The 18,066-nt window shown below is 36.0% G+C and overlaps 1 protein-coding gene across 1 annotated transcript in view; it reads right to left on the bottom strand.

Moving 5' to 3' along the window:
* The window catches only part of ASXL2 (ASXL transcriptional regulator 2), a 136,575-nt gene that overhangs the window by 21,372 nt on the left and 97,137 nt on the right, over positions 1-18,066 (bottom strand). Inside the window, exons 6-9 of the mRNA XM_041754542.1 lie at positions 16,239-16,354; positions 12,190-12,319; positions 11,260-11,403; positions 2,971-3,134 (exon numbers count right to left, since the gene is read on the bottom strand). Of these exons, the coding sequence (XP_041610476.1) occupies positions 2,971-3,134; positions 11,260-11,403; positions 12,190-12,319; positions 16,239-16,354 (554 nt within the window). The remainder of the gene's footprint in view (positions 1-2,970; positions 3,135-11,259; positions 11,404-12,189; positions 12,320-16,238; positions 16,355-18,066) is intronic.

Below are 18,066 nucleotides of genomic sequence, written 5' to 3'. Positions count from 1 at the left end.
AGGGCCTCTGTTGCAACTATATAATAACTGCCATTGCTACACGAACGTAGCTATAGACAATACAGAAACTAATGAGAGTGGCTATATGTCAATAGAACGTTATTTACAAAAACAGGCAGTGGGCTGAAACTGGCACAAGGCCTATAATTTACTGACTGCTGATTTGGACTCTAGAAAGTTGGCAGAGGGGGAAGTAACAGTTTTCCCTATAGGAACAGGTCATCCAACCTCTGTTTTAATAGTAGTCCAGTGATGAGCAACTTACTCCATCACAAGGCAATCCATTTAAATAGCTATGGCTGTTTTGTTTTAAGTTATTTTAACTCCGTATCTGTTTTCTGGAGAAACACAAAAGTTTACCTCTTTCATATGACAGACCTTCAAATATATCTGGACAGATGCTTTTTTTTTTTTTTTAAAGATTTTATTTACTTATTCATGAGAGACACACATGAAGAGAGAGAGAGAGAGACAGAGAGAGGCAGAGGGAGAAGCAGGCTCCATGCAGGGAGCCTGACATGGGACTTGATCCCAGGTCTCCAGGATCATGCTCTGGGCCGAAGGCAGGTGCTAAACCGCTGAGCCACCCAGGGATCCCTAGACAGGTGCTTTAATCCATTCCCCTCCCATGTTTTTTTCTCTGGTCTAAATGATGTTTTTCAAATTTTATTTCATAGCTGGGCATTCCGTACACTGAAATGTGGTTTTCAGTTTCATCCTATTAATAAACAGAATTCTATAAACACTCCAAATTGTACATGACAGCGAAGTTCATTTGAGTTTCATACTTCTATACATGAGGACATTATTTCTCAGATTACTGTGTGTTCTCACCATACTCAGAAAGACAGGCTAAGGGAATCCTGGGGTCCCGGTATCGAGTCCCGCGTTGGGCTCCCTGCATGGAGCCTGCTTCTCCCTCTGCCTGTGTCTCTGCCTCTCTCTCTATGTCTATCTTGAATGAATAAATAAATAAAATCTTTAAAAAAAAGAAAGAAAGAAAAAGAAAGAAAGAAAGAAAAAAAGAAAGAAAGACAGACAGACAGACAGACGGGCTAAGTAATGTCCTACTAAGAATTCCCCACAGGACTGCACTCCATGGGAATTTGAACAGATAACTTCTAAGATCCCTTTTAATTCTAAAATTTTATGTAGCAATCCTGCTTCTGAGAGAAGATACGGGCCATTAATCAAAAGACAGTTCTAAGGAACCTGCATTAGAGTTCTATAGATAAGCCTTAGTTAGGTCCTATCTTATTCCCAACATCATAACCTGAGTCTTAAAAAAAAAAAAATGAGAGTAATTCATAATGAGAAATTCTTTAAAAACTCTGCAGAAAGGTCAGCCTCCTAACTTGGTATCCCCGAAGCTGTAATTTCCTCAAGAATTTTTAAGGAGGGAAAAGCAGTCCTGGGAAGGATCAGCTTTACTTACTTCTTTGCCCTACTGCTGGTAGTATATATGACTTACTTGGTTTCTCTGGAAATGGAATCTGACCTGCTTTCCTACTTGCTGATTCACATGACTATGCAATGAAACTAGTATCAATACAGTTTAATAGAAAGATAGTTTTCTTTTTTTTTTTTTTTTTTTAGAAGATATGTTACTCACTCCCTGACATATTTAATTTTTTTTTTAAATTTATTTATTTATTTATGATAGTCAGAGAGAGAGAGGGGCAGAGACACAGGCGGAGGGAGAAGCAGGCTCCATGCACCGGGAGCCCGACGTGGGACTCGATCCCGGGTCTCCAGGATCGCGCCCTGGGCCAAAGGCAGGCGCCAAACCGCTGCGCCACCCAGGGATCCCGAAAGATAGTTTTCAAACTTAGAAATATTTTGTTTTGTCATAATTTCTGAGGATGATGTGTGTAAACTTAACTTATTCTTCTTTAATCTCTTATTACAAACCAGGATATAAATCTAGTCTTCTTACTGTATACAGGGAAAACTCACTCTCTTCTTGTTTTTATAATGATTAGGAAAAAAGAGGAGGGCCTACCAGATTACTTAGAACACACTATGTATTTGGAAATAACAGAGTTTTTTATATTCTCAGAATAAAAAAAAACCCTCGAGTTGAATAAACCTTAGAAAAATCATAATTGTCCTATCTTCCTTTTGTAGAAAAGGAAACAGGTGATCAGAAGGGGGAGTGACTTACTGGTCACTCTTTCCTTGATAAAAGCCTAAGTCTTAGATCTTGACCTTATTCTTTTTTTTGGTTAGGTTTGTTTGTTTGTTTGTTTGTTTGTTTATTCAAGAGAGACACACACAGAGAGGCAGAGACAGAGCCAGGGGGAAAAGCAGGCTCCATGCAGGGAGCCTAATGCAGAACTCGATCCCAGGACTCTGGGATCGCACCCCGAGCTGAAAGCAGATGCTGAGCCACCCAGGTGTCCCTCTTGACTTTATTCTTGACCAACCTAAATCTCTCTGGTCCTGATCTGAACTTTTCCCAGCCTTTGGTATGTCTTCTAGCTATCTTTTTTTTAAGAGTGTAAACTGTATTGGGTTTTTTAAATTCTTTATTATGAAAGCAAGAAATGTTTTTGTTAAAAATCTACCAAAACATGAAAATAACTACATTCTTATTCCCTTCAAAAAAAAAAAAAAAACAAAACACTCAAAAGTCCCTATTAAATGTCCTAAGCAAGACAACTCTTCTTTCTGGACTGTATTCAATGAATGCCTTACCTCCTACTATGATAGCTACAAAAATCTGACCCCCTAACCTTGACATTCTGATAAGTATTTTCCTTTTGAAGGCTTACAGGGCAAAAGTATTATGAACACTTACATAAAAATATTCTTACTTGTTTGATTACCTTTGATACCACTTCTTTCCAAGTCTACATAAAAAAAGCTATTCAAAAAGTCTCAAGGAGTTCTAAAGGAGATGAAGGTTTAGCCTTCATCTAAAGCCTCAGAAGGTTTTTTTTAAACTGCTTATGCTTAAAAATAACGCACCTGTCGATCCACCTCTGGCAGTAGTAAAAGCAGTCGCTGCTGGCAATCTCCGGGAAGGACTGAAAAGGTGTGTTTGTTGATCAGTGCTCGGAGATTTGTATTAACCAGAATGGAGTCTGGTGTCTCAACATCAATTTCAGCACATTTAGTCCTTTTCATCTGCCCTACAAAGACAGGGGAAAAGAATCATTTGGGCCTCCTTTACATTTTTGTTTCTATCTAACGTATAGCTTACCCTGCGCTGCAAAAAAAATCATAGTTATGACTACTTAAATATCACACAGTGAAGAAGGGAACACTTAAGGTTTTTAGAAATTTCTTCTAAGACTAACAAAATCAAGGATGACACATACAATGATAAAAAAAATCCAGAAAAATTCAGATCTATATATCATACTGAGATCCTTTTTCCCTTCCCATGAAAATTTTTTTTATCAATTTTAAATTTTAATTTTGATTACCCCAAAAAAGTTATAACTGAATAGCTTCATGATTTCAAGAAACTTAGTCACAATCAAAAGATTAGGGTCTTTCAAATGACTGACAGATCTGAGTATCCAAAGGTTTCAAATGTAAATGGCAAAAAATATTATAAACAAAAGACTAACTTGACAGAAACATTTGCCAGTCATGACAAAACTTTATTACTATTCTTCATATTAAAAGTGCATCTATATGGGGCACCTGGCTGAGTAGGTTGGTAGAACATGAGACTCTTGATCTCAGGGTTGTGAGTTCAAGCCTCATGTTGAGCACAGAGCAATAGATAGATAGATATTAAAAAAAATTTTTAAGTGCATCAATAAATCAATATGAAAAAGAAATACCACCATTAGAGAAGTGAGCACAGGAAATTACAGGTAATTCATAGTTAACTAATTGTAAACATATGCTACAGTATTAATACTTTTTAAATGCCAGTTAAACCAATGAACTCTTTTTTGCCTATCAAAATGGCAAATACTGTAATATAGTAATGAGACTACACAGAGAAAAAGCATAGACCACTCTCAAATACTGCTGATGGGTCCCAAATTTATATAATTGTATTAGAAAACAATTTAATAATATATACCAAAATTTCATGTGTGTTGGAATCTTTTTTTTTTTTAAGATTTTGTTTATTCATGAGAGACACCGGCAGTGGGAGAGGCAAGCTCCTTGTGGGGAGGGGAGCCCAATGTAGGACTCAATCCCAGGACTCCGCGATCACGCCCTAAGCTCATCCACTGAGACACCCAGTGTCTCTGTGTGTCAGAATCTAAGATCCAGAAATTTTATCTTTAGAAATACATGCACAAAACTATACAATCCTGAATGTGGATAACCTCTGTTCCTAGTTGAAGGTGAAGCAAAAGTAAGCTCTCTTAAGAGGAAAGGATTTCCCTTAAGTTAGGCCCACAGAATTCCTATAAATTAAAATCACACAGACTACCCCTGCCAAACCAGCAGATGTGCACAGAGTCAATAGAAACAAAAAAAGGTTTAAAACAAAAAAAGGTTTAGACCTAAAAGTACTACTATCACTGAAACTGTCACAGATAAAATACAGAATGGTGCTGCATAAAATATTAAAGAAATAAAGAATGTGATTGTAAAGATGGGGATACAATAATTAGGAATGAATACAATCAGGTCTCAGTAAATTTCAAATAATATTAGTAGTAATTATAACAATAGTAATCAATAATAGCAGCAACAAATGCTTCTGTAATGCTTCATTAGTGCCAGGCACTAAACACTGACCATGTGTTAACTCGTTTATTTCATAACTCTATAAAGTAAGAAAGTATAATTATATATTTCACAGATGAAAATGAGGCCGAGGCATGGTAAATAATTTGCCCAAAATTGTACTATTAGGTTACAGTGCGGGAATTTGAACCCAGGCATTGTGCCTTTAGAGGCTGTTGTTGTTTATCACTATATAGAGGCAGAGCTATCATAAGGTCCAGCCAAGTGCCCCCAAGTCCCTACATATTTAAAAAATTTTTTTATTTGTATTCAATATAATTAACATATACCAAATTATTAGTTTCAGAGATAGAATTCAGTGCATACAACACCCAGTGCTTATTATATCAAGTGTCCTCCTGAATGTCTATCCCCCAATTACCCCATCTCCCCACCACCTCCCTTCCAGCAGCCTTCAGTTTGTTTCCTAAAGTTAAGGGTCTCTGGTTTTCCTCCCTCCCTGTTTCATCTTGTTTTCATCTTATTTTATTTTTCCTTTCCTTCCCTTATGTTCATCTGTTTTATTTCTTAAATTCCACATGAGTGAAATCATATGGTATTTGTCTTTCTCTGTCTTATTTCATTTAGCATAATACCCTCAAGTTCCATCAACATCATTGTAAATGGCAAGATTTCACTCCTTTTGATAGCTGAGTAATATTCCATTGTATACATATACCACTTCTTTACCCATTCATTTGTCAATGGACATCTTGGCTCCTCTACAGTCTGGCTATTGTGGACATTGCTGCTATAAACATTGGGGTGCAAGCGCCCCTTTCAATCACTACATTTATATCTCTAGAGTAAATACCCAGTACTGTAATTACTGCATCATAGGATAGCTCTATTTTCAACTTTTTGAGGAACCTCCATACTGTTTTCCACAGTGGCTGCACAAGCTTTCATTCTCACCGACGGTCTAAGAGGGGTCCCCTTTCTCTGCATCCTAGACAACATCTGTTGTTTCCTGACTTGTTAATTTTAGCCATTCTGACCTGGGTGAGGTGGTATCTCATTGTGGTTTTGATTTGGATTTCCCTGATGCTGAATGATGTTGAACCTTTTTTCATGTGTCTGTTAGCCATTTGTATGTCACCTTTGTAGAAATGTTCATGTCTTCTACCTATTTCTTGACTGGATTTTTTGTTTTTTCAGATGTTGAGTTTGAGAAGTTTTTTCCCTTTATCTGATAAGACATTTGCAAATATCTTCTCCCATTCTGTCGGTTATCTTTTGGTTTTGTTAACCGTTTCCTTTGCTGTGCAAAAGCTTTTTATCTTGATGAAGTCCCAATAGTTCATTTTTGCTTTTGTTTCTCTTGCCTTTGGAGACATGTCTAGCAAGAAGTTGCTGTGGCTGAGGTCAAAAGGTTCTCCTCTAAGATTTTAATGGCTTCTCTCACATTCATGTCTTTCATCCATTTTTTAATTTTTGTGTATAGTGTAAGAGTGGTCCAGTTTCATTCTTCTGCATGTGTCTGTCCAATTTTCTCAAAAATCCCTATATATTTTAAGAAAATTTTTAAAACTTCAAAATAACTCCTGAGACAAAGGAAAAATCACAATAAAATATTTTTAAAATTTTCAAATTGAATGATATTAAACACAGCATTTGAGAGGTGAAAGTAAATATCTCCAAAACTGAAATAGTGTCAAAATATATAAAATGAAAAGTACAGGTTTCTACATTCAAACCCCGTCCTATCAGAGATGATATTTTTAATTTGAATAAATGAAATCACAAAATACATATCAATTATATTATGTCTTTTGTTTCACTGAGTATCTTGAACTACTTTCCAAACTACAACCTACAAAGCTATCTCTTTTTGATAGGCTTCACCATATTCCAACATATATACCATGACTCATTTAATTAGAAACCCACTGATGATCACATAGGTGGTTACCATTTTTTGGTTTGCATAAACAATGTTGCTATGGCTCTAGGGACTGAGAGCAGCATCCTAGTTCTGCTTCCCCATATGACTGATGAAATGAGTGTCAGCATTCCTTTAATAGCTTTTGCTATTTGTGCATTCATTTTGTACCTTCACATGAGTCAAACTCTAGTTAAAATTCTTAAAACAAATTTTTTAAAGTAAGCTCTATCCCCAATGTGGGGCTTGAACTCGTGATCTGGAGATCAAGAGTTACATGCTCCACAGACTAAGCCAGCCAGGTGCCCCACTAAAATTTAACTTAACTCCTTAAGTGAGACTGAGAATTAGTTGTAAATTATATTGATCTATTCTTGATCAAATAGTGTCCACGATATTTTTGTGTTCCTTACACTAACTGGCTCATTTCTAGAATTTAAAGTTTAAAAAAGTCCTCCAGTTTTGATAAAGTTGGGATGCCTGGGTAGCTCAGCAGTTGAGCATCTGCCTTTGGCTCAGGGCGTGATCCTGGAGTCCTGGGATCGAGTTCCACATCGGGCTCCCTGCATGGAGCCTGCTTCTCCCTCTGCCTGTGTCTCTGCCTCTCTCTCTCTCTCTCTCTCTCTCTCTGTGTGTGTCTCTTATGAATAAATAAAATCTTAAAAAAAAATAAAGTTGACCTTTTTTCCCCTCAGTTTAGGTTGCTGTATTTTATCATATTATACTTGAAATGTGAGCTATGTTTTTTTTCTGATTAAATCTGGGATGTAAAAATATATAATATACTATTAATTTTTACTGAAGTTGTCTAAAACAAATTATATCAATGTAAACTAAAAAAGATTTCATGTAAATTATCGAAATTTAGCTTTATCATTTGTTTTACATAAAATGTACAGCTTCTTCCATACATTTAAAAAATACTCTTTGGGGGACGCCTAGATGATTCAGTTAAGTGAGTTAACTCATGATTTTGGCTTAGGTCACAATCTCTTGGGTTGTGGGATTAAGCCTGGAGTTGGGCTTTGTACTCAGTGAGGAGTCTGCTGGAGATTCTCTCCCTCTGCCTCTCCCCCTACTTGTGCATGCTCTCTCCCTCTCTCACAAATTTTTTAAAAAAATGCTCATTGTGGCATGTGCTGTAAAAATTCCCATCTTATTTCCGTTAATGCTTATTTGCATGAGAAGATGAACTTGCATTTACTTCTTGGCCATTAAGTGAAACTTAAATGCATCATGCCTTCTTTCTTATGATTAATTTTTTCTAGTTTGTAGTATGGAAGTTGGAAATTCTCAGTCTATAATTTCTCAATTTTTTACATTGACATCTCTACTGCAATTGAATGAAAACAGTAAAACTGTTTAAATGCATTTAAGTAGAATATAATCTCCATAAGGAAGAAACTTTGTTCAGTTCATCACATCTCTAGAAAACTGTGATTTGGCATATTAGTATACCATTTACAAGTATTTATGTAATTTATGAATATTTTTAATATTTGGCAATGGAATTAATAATCAAAGGATATGCTCAGTTTATTGCAGAATCGCCCCTAAGGAAAATGCACCATTTTACAGTCCACCCAGAATCAAACCAGACTTTACAAAGAGGCTGTCTGGTTGCTGGAATAAGGACAATAAGGCAAAGAAGCTGGCATCCCCAGCAAGTTGTAAAATAGGTTCTTAACATTTCATTGCATATATTGTGCCTAATAATCTTTGAATTATTTCTCCTCCTGCCTTAACATCTCACTTAATTATCTTCTTGGGGAGAACAAATTCGATAGGTTCTGCTTTCTGCAGGTGCCAGGAGACACCTGAGCTACAGCTCCTGCAGGACCAGAAATGCCTCTACATCTTTATAACATAGCATAATCTTCCAAGTGCAATATAATTAAAATTTAAATCAACCCCAGAAAGGCAACTGTTGGATTTCAAGAATTCCTTTTTCTTTAAAGGTTTATTATTTTTTAAGTAATCTCTACACCCAACATGGGCCTGAACTCACAACCCCGAGATTAAGAGTCACACTCTTCACTGAATGAACCAGCCAGGTCCCCCCAAATTTCAAAAATTCTGACTTGTTTTTTAATTTTATTTATTATTATTTTTAAAAATTTATGTATTTTGGGGGGGGGCACATGTACATGTGAGGGGGAGGGGTTAGAGAATCTCAAGTAGACTCCCTGCTAAGTGTGGAGCCTGACATGAGGCTCCATCTCATGACCCTGAAATCATGAGCTGAGCTTAAATCAAGAGTTGGATGCTTAAGTGACTGAGCCATTCGGGTAGCTAGCTAGCTATCTTTATCTATCTATCTATCTATCTATCTATCTATCTATCTATCTAATCTATCTAAATTTATTCATGAGACACAGAGAGGCAGAGACATGGCAGAAGGAGAAGCAGACTCCTCGAGGCGCGCCTGATGTGGGACTCGATCCCAGGACCCCAGGATCACAACCTGAGCTAAAGGCAGATGCTCAACTACTGGGCCACCCAGGTGTCCCTATTTATTTATTTTTAAAAAGATTTTATTCACCCATTTCAGAGAGAGAGAGAGAAAGAGCATGAGTTGTCAAAGAGGCAGATGGAGAGGGAAAGGCAGATTCCCTGCTGAGTAGGGAGCTCCACGTGGGGCTTAATCCCAGGATTCTGGGATCATGACCTGAGCCGAAGGCAGATGCCTAACTAACTGAGTGACCAAGCCTCCCAACTATCATTTGTTTTTTAATAAATAATTTTGTAAAATCAAAAAACAAAAAATTAAGTCTGAAAATATTAATTCTATTCTCATACTTAATAGTTTAGAAGGGTCTGGAATATAAATGGTCATAGAATAACTTTTCCTTTGAATTTTGTCAGCATCCCTGTACTACCCCTTCAGCTCCTATTCTGCTATGTTTACCATCTCAATTTTTACATCTTTGTATGTGAAGTATTTTCTTTCTCCTTGGTTGCTTTTTTGGAATATTTTCATTATCCTGGATGCTTTGAAATTTCAAAGAAACGTGCCCTGGAACAGGTTTCTTTTTATTCATGTTTCTTGACATCAATTATGTAGTTTCATCTTTTAAGTAGAATATAATCTCCATAAGGGGCTTTCCATTCTCTGGAATTTTGTTGTATGATTTCTCTTATTATCTTATCCCCCCCCTTTTAATTTCTGTCCTTTCTAATGGTTCTACTATTTTAGACATTAGATATCCTAGATTGGTATTCCAGTTTTCTTACCTTCTCTCTCCTTTTGAATCTCTCTTTTGACCTATGTTCAGATATATTTCTTCACCTTTCAGTTATTTTTTTTAAGCTTTACTTATTCGTTTGAGTGAGTGAGAGAGGGCAAGAAAGCATGGGGTGTGGGGGATCAGGGGGAGAAGAAGAAACTCAAGCAAACTTTGCGGTGAACGTGGAGCTCAATGTGGAGCTCAACGTGGACCTGATCCCACAACCCAAGATCACAACCTGGGCTGAAAAGAAGCGCTAGACACTAAACCAACTATGCTACCCACCCAGGCACCCCACCTTTTAATATTTCTATTTTTTTTAATTTCAGCTACCTTATCTGTTAATACTCTCTTTATTTTTCAATTTTTAAAATAGTCTCTTTTATGGATGCAGTATCATCTTTTATATCCTTCTGTGGATATTACAGTTTTTAAAGTTATTTGTTTTAAATATTCCTGAATTGCCTGTTTTTTCTGAATCTGTATTTCAGATTCTGTGTCTCATAGTGGAGGTCTTCTTCAAAGGTGATTGTGAATAATCGCAATGAAAACAAAGGCATTAAAAAAGGCTGACTGGCAATTTAGGGTGCATAGGTGGGTCTTACAGACTTCACAGAAGTATGACCAAGATGATTTCTATTTAGTATGAAATCTATAAATTTGCCTGCAGATTTTCTTCTGAGGCTGTCCACTGTTTTTAGGCACCAACCCACCCATCTCCTGCTGGAACATCAGTGGGCTGGAGGGAAGGAAGTAATGGTGACAGGAACATGCCTTACTACTAACATTCTGGAAGCCAAGCAGAAGGATCACTGTTAGTCTTTATATTTTCTTGTTTCCCTGATTTCAGTACATTGCCTCATTATCTGCCCTCAGCCACCAGTGTTATCTCTGAGTTTGTAGTCTATATGGTTTTATGTCACCTCAAAATAAACCTACCTCCTGCTATGGTAAAGCATCAGGCTGCTTCTTATTAACTTTCAAAAAAGGCTCTTCTTTTCAATCCTAGGCATCACCCTTCCCCACTGTGATACATGCTGTCTCCTATTCCTGAATCTTTCTGGTGTCTGCAGCCTTAGCTGGCTTATTATTGGTATCTGTTGCTCGGCTCGGTGAAAAATTCCATCTAGTCTTCATCTTTGAAAATTTCTTGACTGCTTGCCCATCTGTTGTCTCCTTATTTTCTTCACCCTTATGGATCTAATCTTTTGGATTTCCATATTCCCATCTTAGTGGGATTTCAGAAGGAGCAGGCAAAAAGGGTCAATTTACTATGTTTAATTATGAGTCCTTCTACTTCTCTGTGCACAGAAATAAGACATAAATAATGCTAGACAAAGCAGCCTATTGTCAGAAAAAGAACTAAACCACACAACAGCTGCTGAAATTCAAACACACAGTTGACAAATTAAGATGCGGAACCAAAGTTTTTGTAAATTAACTTACGTGTGTGGAGCCTGTCAGATCTCTGGAATGCCTTCTTCCCCAAGCCTAACAAGGGGTTTTCCACTTGAACTGAACATGAATAGCTAGAGTTTGAGTTCTGAGGGCTACTTGACTGCCCATCAGATGGCTTTCCTTCCCATATTGCTAAGAGAAAAAATATATCAAAGACTGGTGACATTAGGGTTATAGACAGAAATCAATCAATCCAACACAAACTGAAAGGAGTTACATATGAGGCAATGTGACCCTGCAAATGTCTTTTGAGTCTGCAAATTCAGAATTAAAAAGTAAAATAAAATCCCTTCCTTCCCCCAGCACATTATTTGCTTCTGGTGGTAAATCTCCTTCCTAACAAAATGCAAAGGTCTGCAGAACACCACTTAAATTTGGTAGGCCCATGTAATCAGCTAGCATCAAAATGAACTGTGTAATAAAATACAAACTCTGTATCTAATCTGGTTTCGATGAAAAATAAAACAAATAACAATAACAACAACCAGAATCCAAAGGACTGTGTTTATATCCAATGGAAATTCAAAGGTAGCCAATATTCTTAGGAAAATTTTCTATCTTTAAAGGAGAGACTGATGAAGGTTAGTCTGAGTGTCTTGGCAACATCAGCTCTGTTAAGGTCACTGATTATAGAGGCTTCCAAATATTACTAGATTAGAAATCCTGGAAGTCAGGCATTGATTTCATTCTAACATGCAAATATCGCCAATTTATTTTTTCATAACTGAATGACATGATGATTCTGCATAAATTTTCCCATTTATCCTGAATGGATTTATATCAATGATCTTGCAGTAACAGGCTATGTAAATAATCTGAGCAACTTAAAAATAAGTATATGGTATACAAACTGGAAAAATGGTATAAAAAATACTAGAAAAAGAAACTTCCAATGGAAATACACCCAAGTCTGCCTACCAGGTTTGGCAGGTACAGAGTCACTGGCTGCTTTGACAGTCTTGAGAGAAAGAGGCTGGTTGGAGGAGATGGACATGCTTGGCCTGCATTGTTGTTGCTGCTGCTTCTTCTGCTGTTGCTGTTTTAGAGCCTATAAAAAGAAAACTCTATAAGCAACAAAATAATTTTTTAGTAATAACAGTGAACGACTGCTTTTTAAGTGGTGAGGAACATGCTGATCACCCAATTTCTTTGAAAGCTATCAAAGTAAACAAAACCCTAAATGAAACCAATTAAATGCAAGGCCAAAATGATACTTAAGAGTTTGAGTATTTTTTGGCAGTATTACTCCTGTATATAAATGTGAGAATTAGTCACGAACATTTTTAGAACTTAAAAATCACCAGTAATGCAAAGACTTCTCGTAATTGTAGCAGCAGAAAATTAGAGGTTTTCAATCATTTCTGGAAATGAAATTCTAAGCCTTCAACCAAAAAAGAGACTCATTTGCATTAGCTCTATGTATAAATATAAATATTTAGGTTACATATATTTCAGAGGTGATACTTGTGAACAATAGATGTTAAGTAATTACTTGATTCTGATCTCCTGTAAGAGCCAAAGACCAAATCCTCATAATTTATAGCAAAGCAGTAAATAGAAGGGAAGGAAGGTTGGAAAACATAGTATGATTTCTTCTGGCTATTTCAGCATATTTTTATTTCTATAATGTTTCTAGTTTGTAGAATAAACTATTTGGAATGAATTAGAAGACAGTTAACTAATTATATTTCAGCATATTTTTATTTCTATAATGTTTCTAGTTTGTAGAATAAACTATTTGGAATGAATTAGAAGACAGTTAACTAATTAAAAAAAATAGAAGACAGTTAACTTCCTAGAGTTTAGTCATGAAAGTGTATGAAGGCAACTTTTTAACTCAAGGTTTAAAAAAAAAAGACACAGAAATTAAGAAAGTAAAGCTACATTTCAGGAAAACTTTGGAAATCTATGACCTTGCTAACTTGCCAGTTTAAGTTTTAACCTTTAGACCATCATGCAAAAAAGTGTGGGTTAACTGGCTACTTGGTTCCCATTACCTCTTCACACTCATCTCAGGCTATGTTACATAGGCAGTGGTGCAAAGACTGATCTTGACCTAAGCTGCCAAAGGGAAAAACTAACTGAGTGAATCAGGGATCTGGCTGGCTTACATTCACCTTCAACATTTATAAAAGCCAAGGCAGGAGTACAATGTATAAAAAATGTCAGTGTTGTTTAATCACTGATTATAGCTTCTCTCTCATTCTCTGCAATCAGAACAGAAAATATTCATAGGCTTCCTGGGTGGCAGGCAGCCAGTGGGTCTTTCCCTCTCTCACAATATCCACATCATTCCAGGTTAATGCAAAATTTAATAGAACCATTTGATCTCATCTATTCCTGCTGTGAACATGTAAATTCAGATACATGATGGAAACAGAGTAACTTACAGCCTAAGAACTGTACTCAGTTTTCTCCTAAGTAGTTTACAAACTCTGTTCCTATTCTATTTTAAAATGAAAAGAACAACAATAACAAAACCGTCATATTGTGATAAAGGATACCTTATTTTGAAGTAATTTTTCTCACCTAATACTATAAAAAATATACAATGGAGGCAAGGTATTACTTTACATACCAACAACCTAATAAACGTATTTTTCCATACTGATATTCTTTAAAGAAAATACATTTGACTCTTGGGATTACAGGAGTATAATACAGGAGTAGTAAACATGTCATGCATTTTCTAACAAGGTTTAGGAAAATACATGCCTTTTTCCTGTGGAAAGAAGCATCACATACTTCTTAAAATCTTCTAAAGAATTTATAAAAACAACTGCTATGAGATTATCCAGACAGACAGCAATCAATGCTATCAAATTCCTGAAGCTTTTAATAAAATCACTTTTGTTTTAAATACTTCCGTTAATACTTTAAGATCTACATAATTTTTAAAATTTCAATTATATAGATAATACACGATTACATCTTTACCATTTAATTCAAACATAAAGCTAAACCCTCTTGACCACTCAGTCTTGCCCCCTCATCTTCAGAGATAACTACAGTCAATTTAATTTTCCTTACTGAGCTTTTCTTACACTGATGTATGTCTCTATTAAAAATACATTACCAGTGGTATCACGCTCTAAATGTTGTAATACAACTTATATTTATTTTTTTAATTATTTATTTATTTATTTATTTATTTATTTATTTATTTATTTATGATAGTCACACAGAGAGAGAGAGAGAGAGAGAGAGAGAGAGAGGCAGAGACATAGGCAGAGGGAGAAGCAGGCTCCATGCACCGGGAGCCCGATGTGGGATTCGATCCCGGGTCTCCAGGATCGCGCCCTGGGTCAAAGGCAGGCGCCAAACCGCTGCGCCACCCAGGGATTCCCCAATACAACTTAAATTTAGTGAATCAACATTATACTGTGGTGATGCTTCCATGTCTATATATATAAAACAACCACATTACAAACTTTTAATCTTGTATCATTGTCCAGCATATATATACACCATCATTTATGAAGGAATTCCCTAACTGATATATATTTGGTTACTTGCAAGTTTTTGCTATTACAAACATCAATACAAGTATTTTTCTGTGTGTTTGTAATTGGTATGTATATCTGTATTTTTCTAACCTAAGTTCCAAAATGTTCAAATGCTTAGTCATGAGGTATGGGCATTTAAAATTTTAATAAAATTTTAATAGATATCACAAAATTTCTTTCCAAAGTAGCTATATGATAGTTTATATTCCACTACCAGAAGCCATTTTTCTACACACTTGCCAACATCTGATAAAGTTCTTTAGTTTATACGAATCTGAGGATAAAAGAAATCTGTTAATGTTCAGTTAATTAGTAGTGAGTTTATATTTACTGACCATTTGCATTTCAAAAAAAAAAATGTTCTTTGAAAAGCCATATACATAGCCAATAATATAGACCAATGGCAAGTAGCCCTAGGGAAAGAGATACATTATAAATGAACAACAATGAGGAACAAAAAAAAACATAAAAGAATGCTACTACAACTTTATGCAAATATTTTTAACAGTCAAGTGAAATGGACCATTTTCTAAGAGAAATACATATCCAAAATTAAGAAAAAACATTTTTCCAAAATTAGCTGAAAAAGCAGGAATCAAATGAGACCAGTAACAGATGAAACTGAAATGCTATGAAAACAATTCTATGATTGTTTTCCAAAAATCTAGAAAATTGCAGAGAGCTATCCAACTTTTTTTTTAAGATTTTATTTATTTATTCATGAGAGAGACACAGAGAGAGAGAGAGAGAGAGAGAGAGAGAGAGAGAGAGACCCAGGCAGAGGGAGAAGCAGGTTCCATGTAGGGAGCCCGACGTGGGATGTGGGACTCGATCTCGGGTCTCCAGGATCACGCCCCAGCTGAAGGCGGCGCTAAACCGCTGAGCCACCCGGGCTGCCCCCAACTTTTTAATGCTAGAATCCTGATTCCAAAATTGTACAAGAATTGTACAAGAAAACAGCAAAATCCAAGCAAAACTCTTAAAAACAGAAAAATCTATCATATTTAAAAACACGTAACAGGGATTTCTGGCAAACATGTTGGTAACAAACATGTAGAGTTTATTGCTGACAGCTAAGCATGCGTTACCCTAGAGTACCTAGCCTCGGAAGTCTGTGTGTTCGTAGATTTAAAGAGAAAAGCTACCTGACCCTCTCAATAAATGCTGAAGAAAACAAACCTGAAAAGTTCAACACCTTTTCACAATTTAAAAACCACAAACAAAAACCTCTTAGCAAATTAGGAACAAATGAAGAGCTTTTAAACCGTGATAAAAAAGACTAGCTACCACAAACCTATAACACAGAAGTCCATAAATTATTAAATCCAAATTGGAAAACTGCAAGAAATTTTTCCTCAAAATTAGGACCTTATGTCCTTTCAAGAAATTTTCAATGCCTTCCAGCATCACGAATTTTTAACATAGATTAGACTTTTGATAAACACAGATGAGCATAATTACCTGCTTTAGTGCCTTCTTGCTGTGCTTCTGTGATGGAGAAATGACTTTACCTGCTGGAATGGTAGGTGACGGGCAGCCTGACTGGGGAGAGGATGGCTGTGACAGTCTAGACGATACTAGTAGGGGGAAAATGATAATAAAAAATGTGGTTATCAGAGTTGTATCAAGCACCATTCCTTCCCCAATCATATGCTGCTACCTGTATTAAGAACTGTGACCAAACACTTTTGGGAAGGATCTTCTTTTTGGAGTTCTACTGCAAACAGCCTCCCTTTTCAGTTTATTTCCTCAGAAAGCTCTAGTGAAGGATGATAGGATGGGGAAGGGATGTGTGTTAGTATTCATTACTTTTCATTCTGTGATTTTTCAGTAGATTGATTGAAGCAGGAAGCAGAATATAAACCATGAGTCATCAAATTAGATAAAACTCAAAGGAGATTCTAGAGCTTGTTGGACAGTATGTATGTTCTTAAGGTAGATCTAATGACAACATGATATTGTAAAAGAGCCCAGGACTGACTGAATGGGTCCCAGTTTTCCTTATCTTTAAAATGAAAGTAATAAGGCCATTCCACTTCAAAAACTCTACTGTAGCTTTAATTCTTATATTCCTTCAGCTCTTAAATCAATAGTTTCAGGCCTGCCAATGTAAGAGGGTGCATTAGGATTTCTCCAATAGAAGCAACGTACACTTGCATAGGGTGTAACCCCTCTCTACTTCATCACAACTTGTTTTATACCTCATCAGAGCTTAGCCAAAGCTAAGATGTAAATGAGGGTTTTCTCTTCAGAAGCCTATATACCCTATTTTTTTATATACCTATTATAATAAAACAGCAACTAGATTTTTATGTTCTGTAAAGTTCAGTAGTGAATTACTCATGATAAAAGATAACCAAAATATGCTGATTCAGACCCCTTAATAATAGAAATAATAAAAAATAATAATCACTACTGCTAGGGATGACTCTGGAAGAGTACATGCTTACTAACACCTTCTCTTTTCCATCGTAACTGGACTAAAAAGGCCTGGATAGCAAAATGGCATTTCATGGTATGGCTAAAGAGCTTGAAGATACCACATAAAGTATGCTGGTAGGTAGCTATACTTGACATAAAAATGCAGAAGCATCATAGTTCATGGGAATACACAAGTTTGGGAAAACAGTTTTTCAACAGATTCTTGTAAGTCCTAAGAAAGGAATACACAGTAGATAACATTTAAAGAGGACAACAGCAGACAAGTGTAAGATGATGACTGATCATACTTGGCATACCCAGCTTTTAACTCCAATCCTTATGATAAGGTTTATATATGGGAAAGAACTGACATGTGGTAAGCATGAAATTAAAAAAAAAAAAGTTTGTTGTGATTTATCATACAAACATAAAAGTTGGATAATTTCGGAGATAACTGAGCAACAGAAAGAAACCACATCCTCAGTTTACTTACGCTGACCAATTTTTTAAAAATGACAGCTTTACAGAGATATGATTTATATAATATACAATTTACCTGAAGTGTAAAAATTTTAATAGCTTTGGTTAAAAGTTGTAAAACCATCACCAGAATCAATTTTCCCCACCCGTCAAAAAGTCCTGTACTGGCTGGCTATCACCTCTCTTTCCCCTGACTATGGCCCTAGTGCTATGCAATTACTAATCTACTTTCTGCATCTGCCTATTCTAGACCTTTCACATAAATGGAATCATACAATATGTGCTCTTTCGTGACTGGCTTTTTTCACTGATCATGTTTTGAAGCTCGATCCATACTGAAGCATGTATCAATACTTCTTATCATCGAATAACAGGCCATTTCATGCAT

Source organism: Vulpes lagopus, chromosome 5 (assembly GCF_018345385.1).
Source record: "Vulpes lagopus strain Blue_001 chromosome 5, ASM1834538v1, whole genome shotgun sequence".
Taxonomy (NCBI): Eukaryota; Metazoa; Chordata; class Mammalia; order Carnivora; family Canidae; genus Vulpes; species Vulpes lagopus.
The sequence above is the reverse complement of the archived record's forward strand: the minus strand, read 5'-3'. Positions and strand labels throughout refer to the sequence as shown.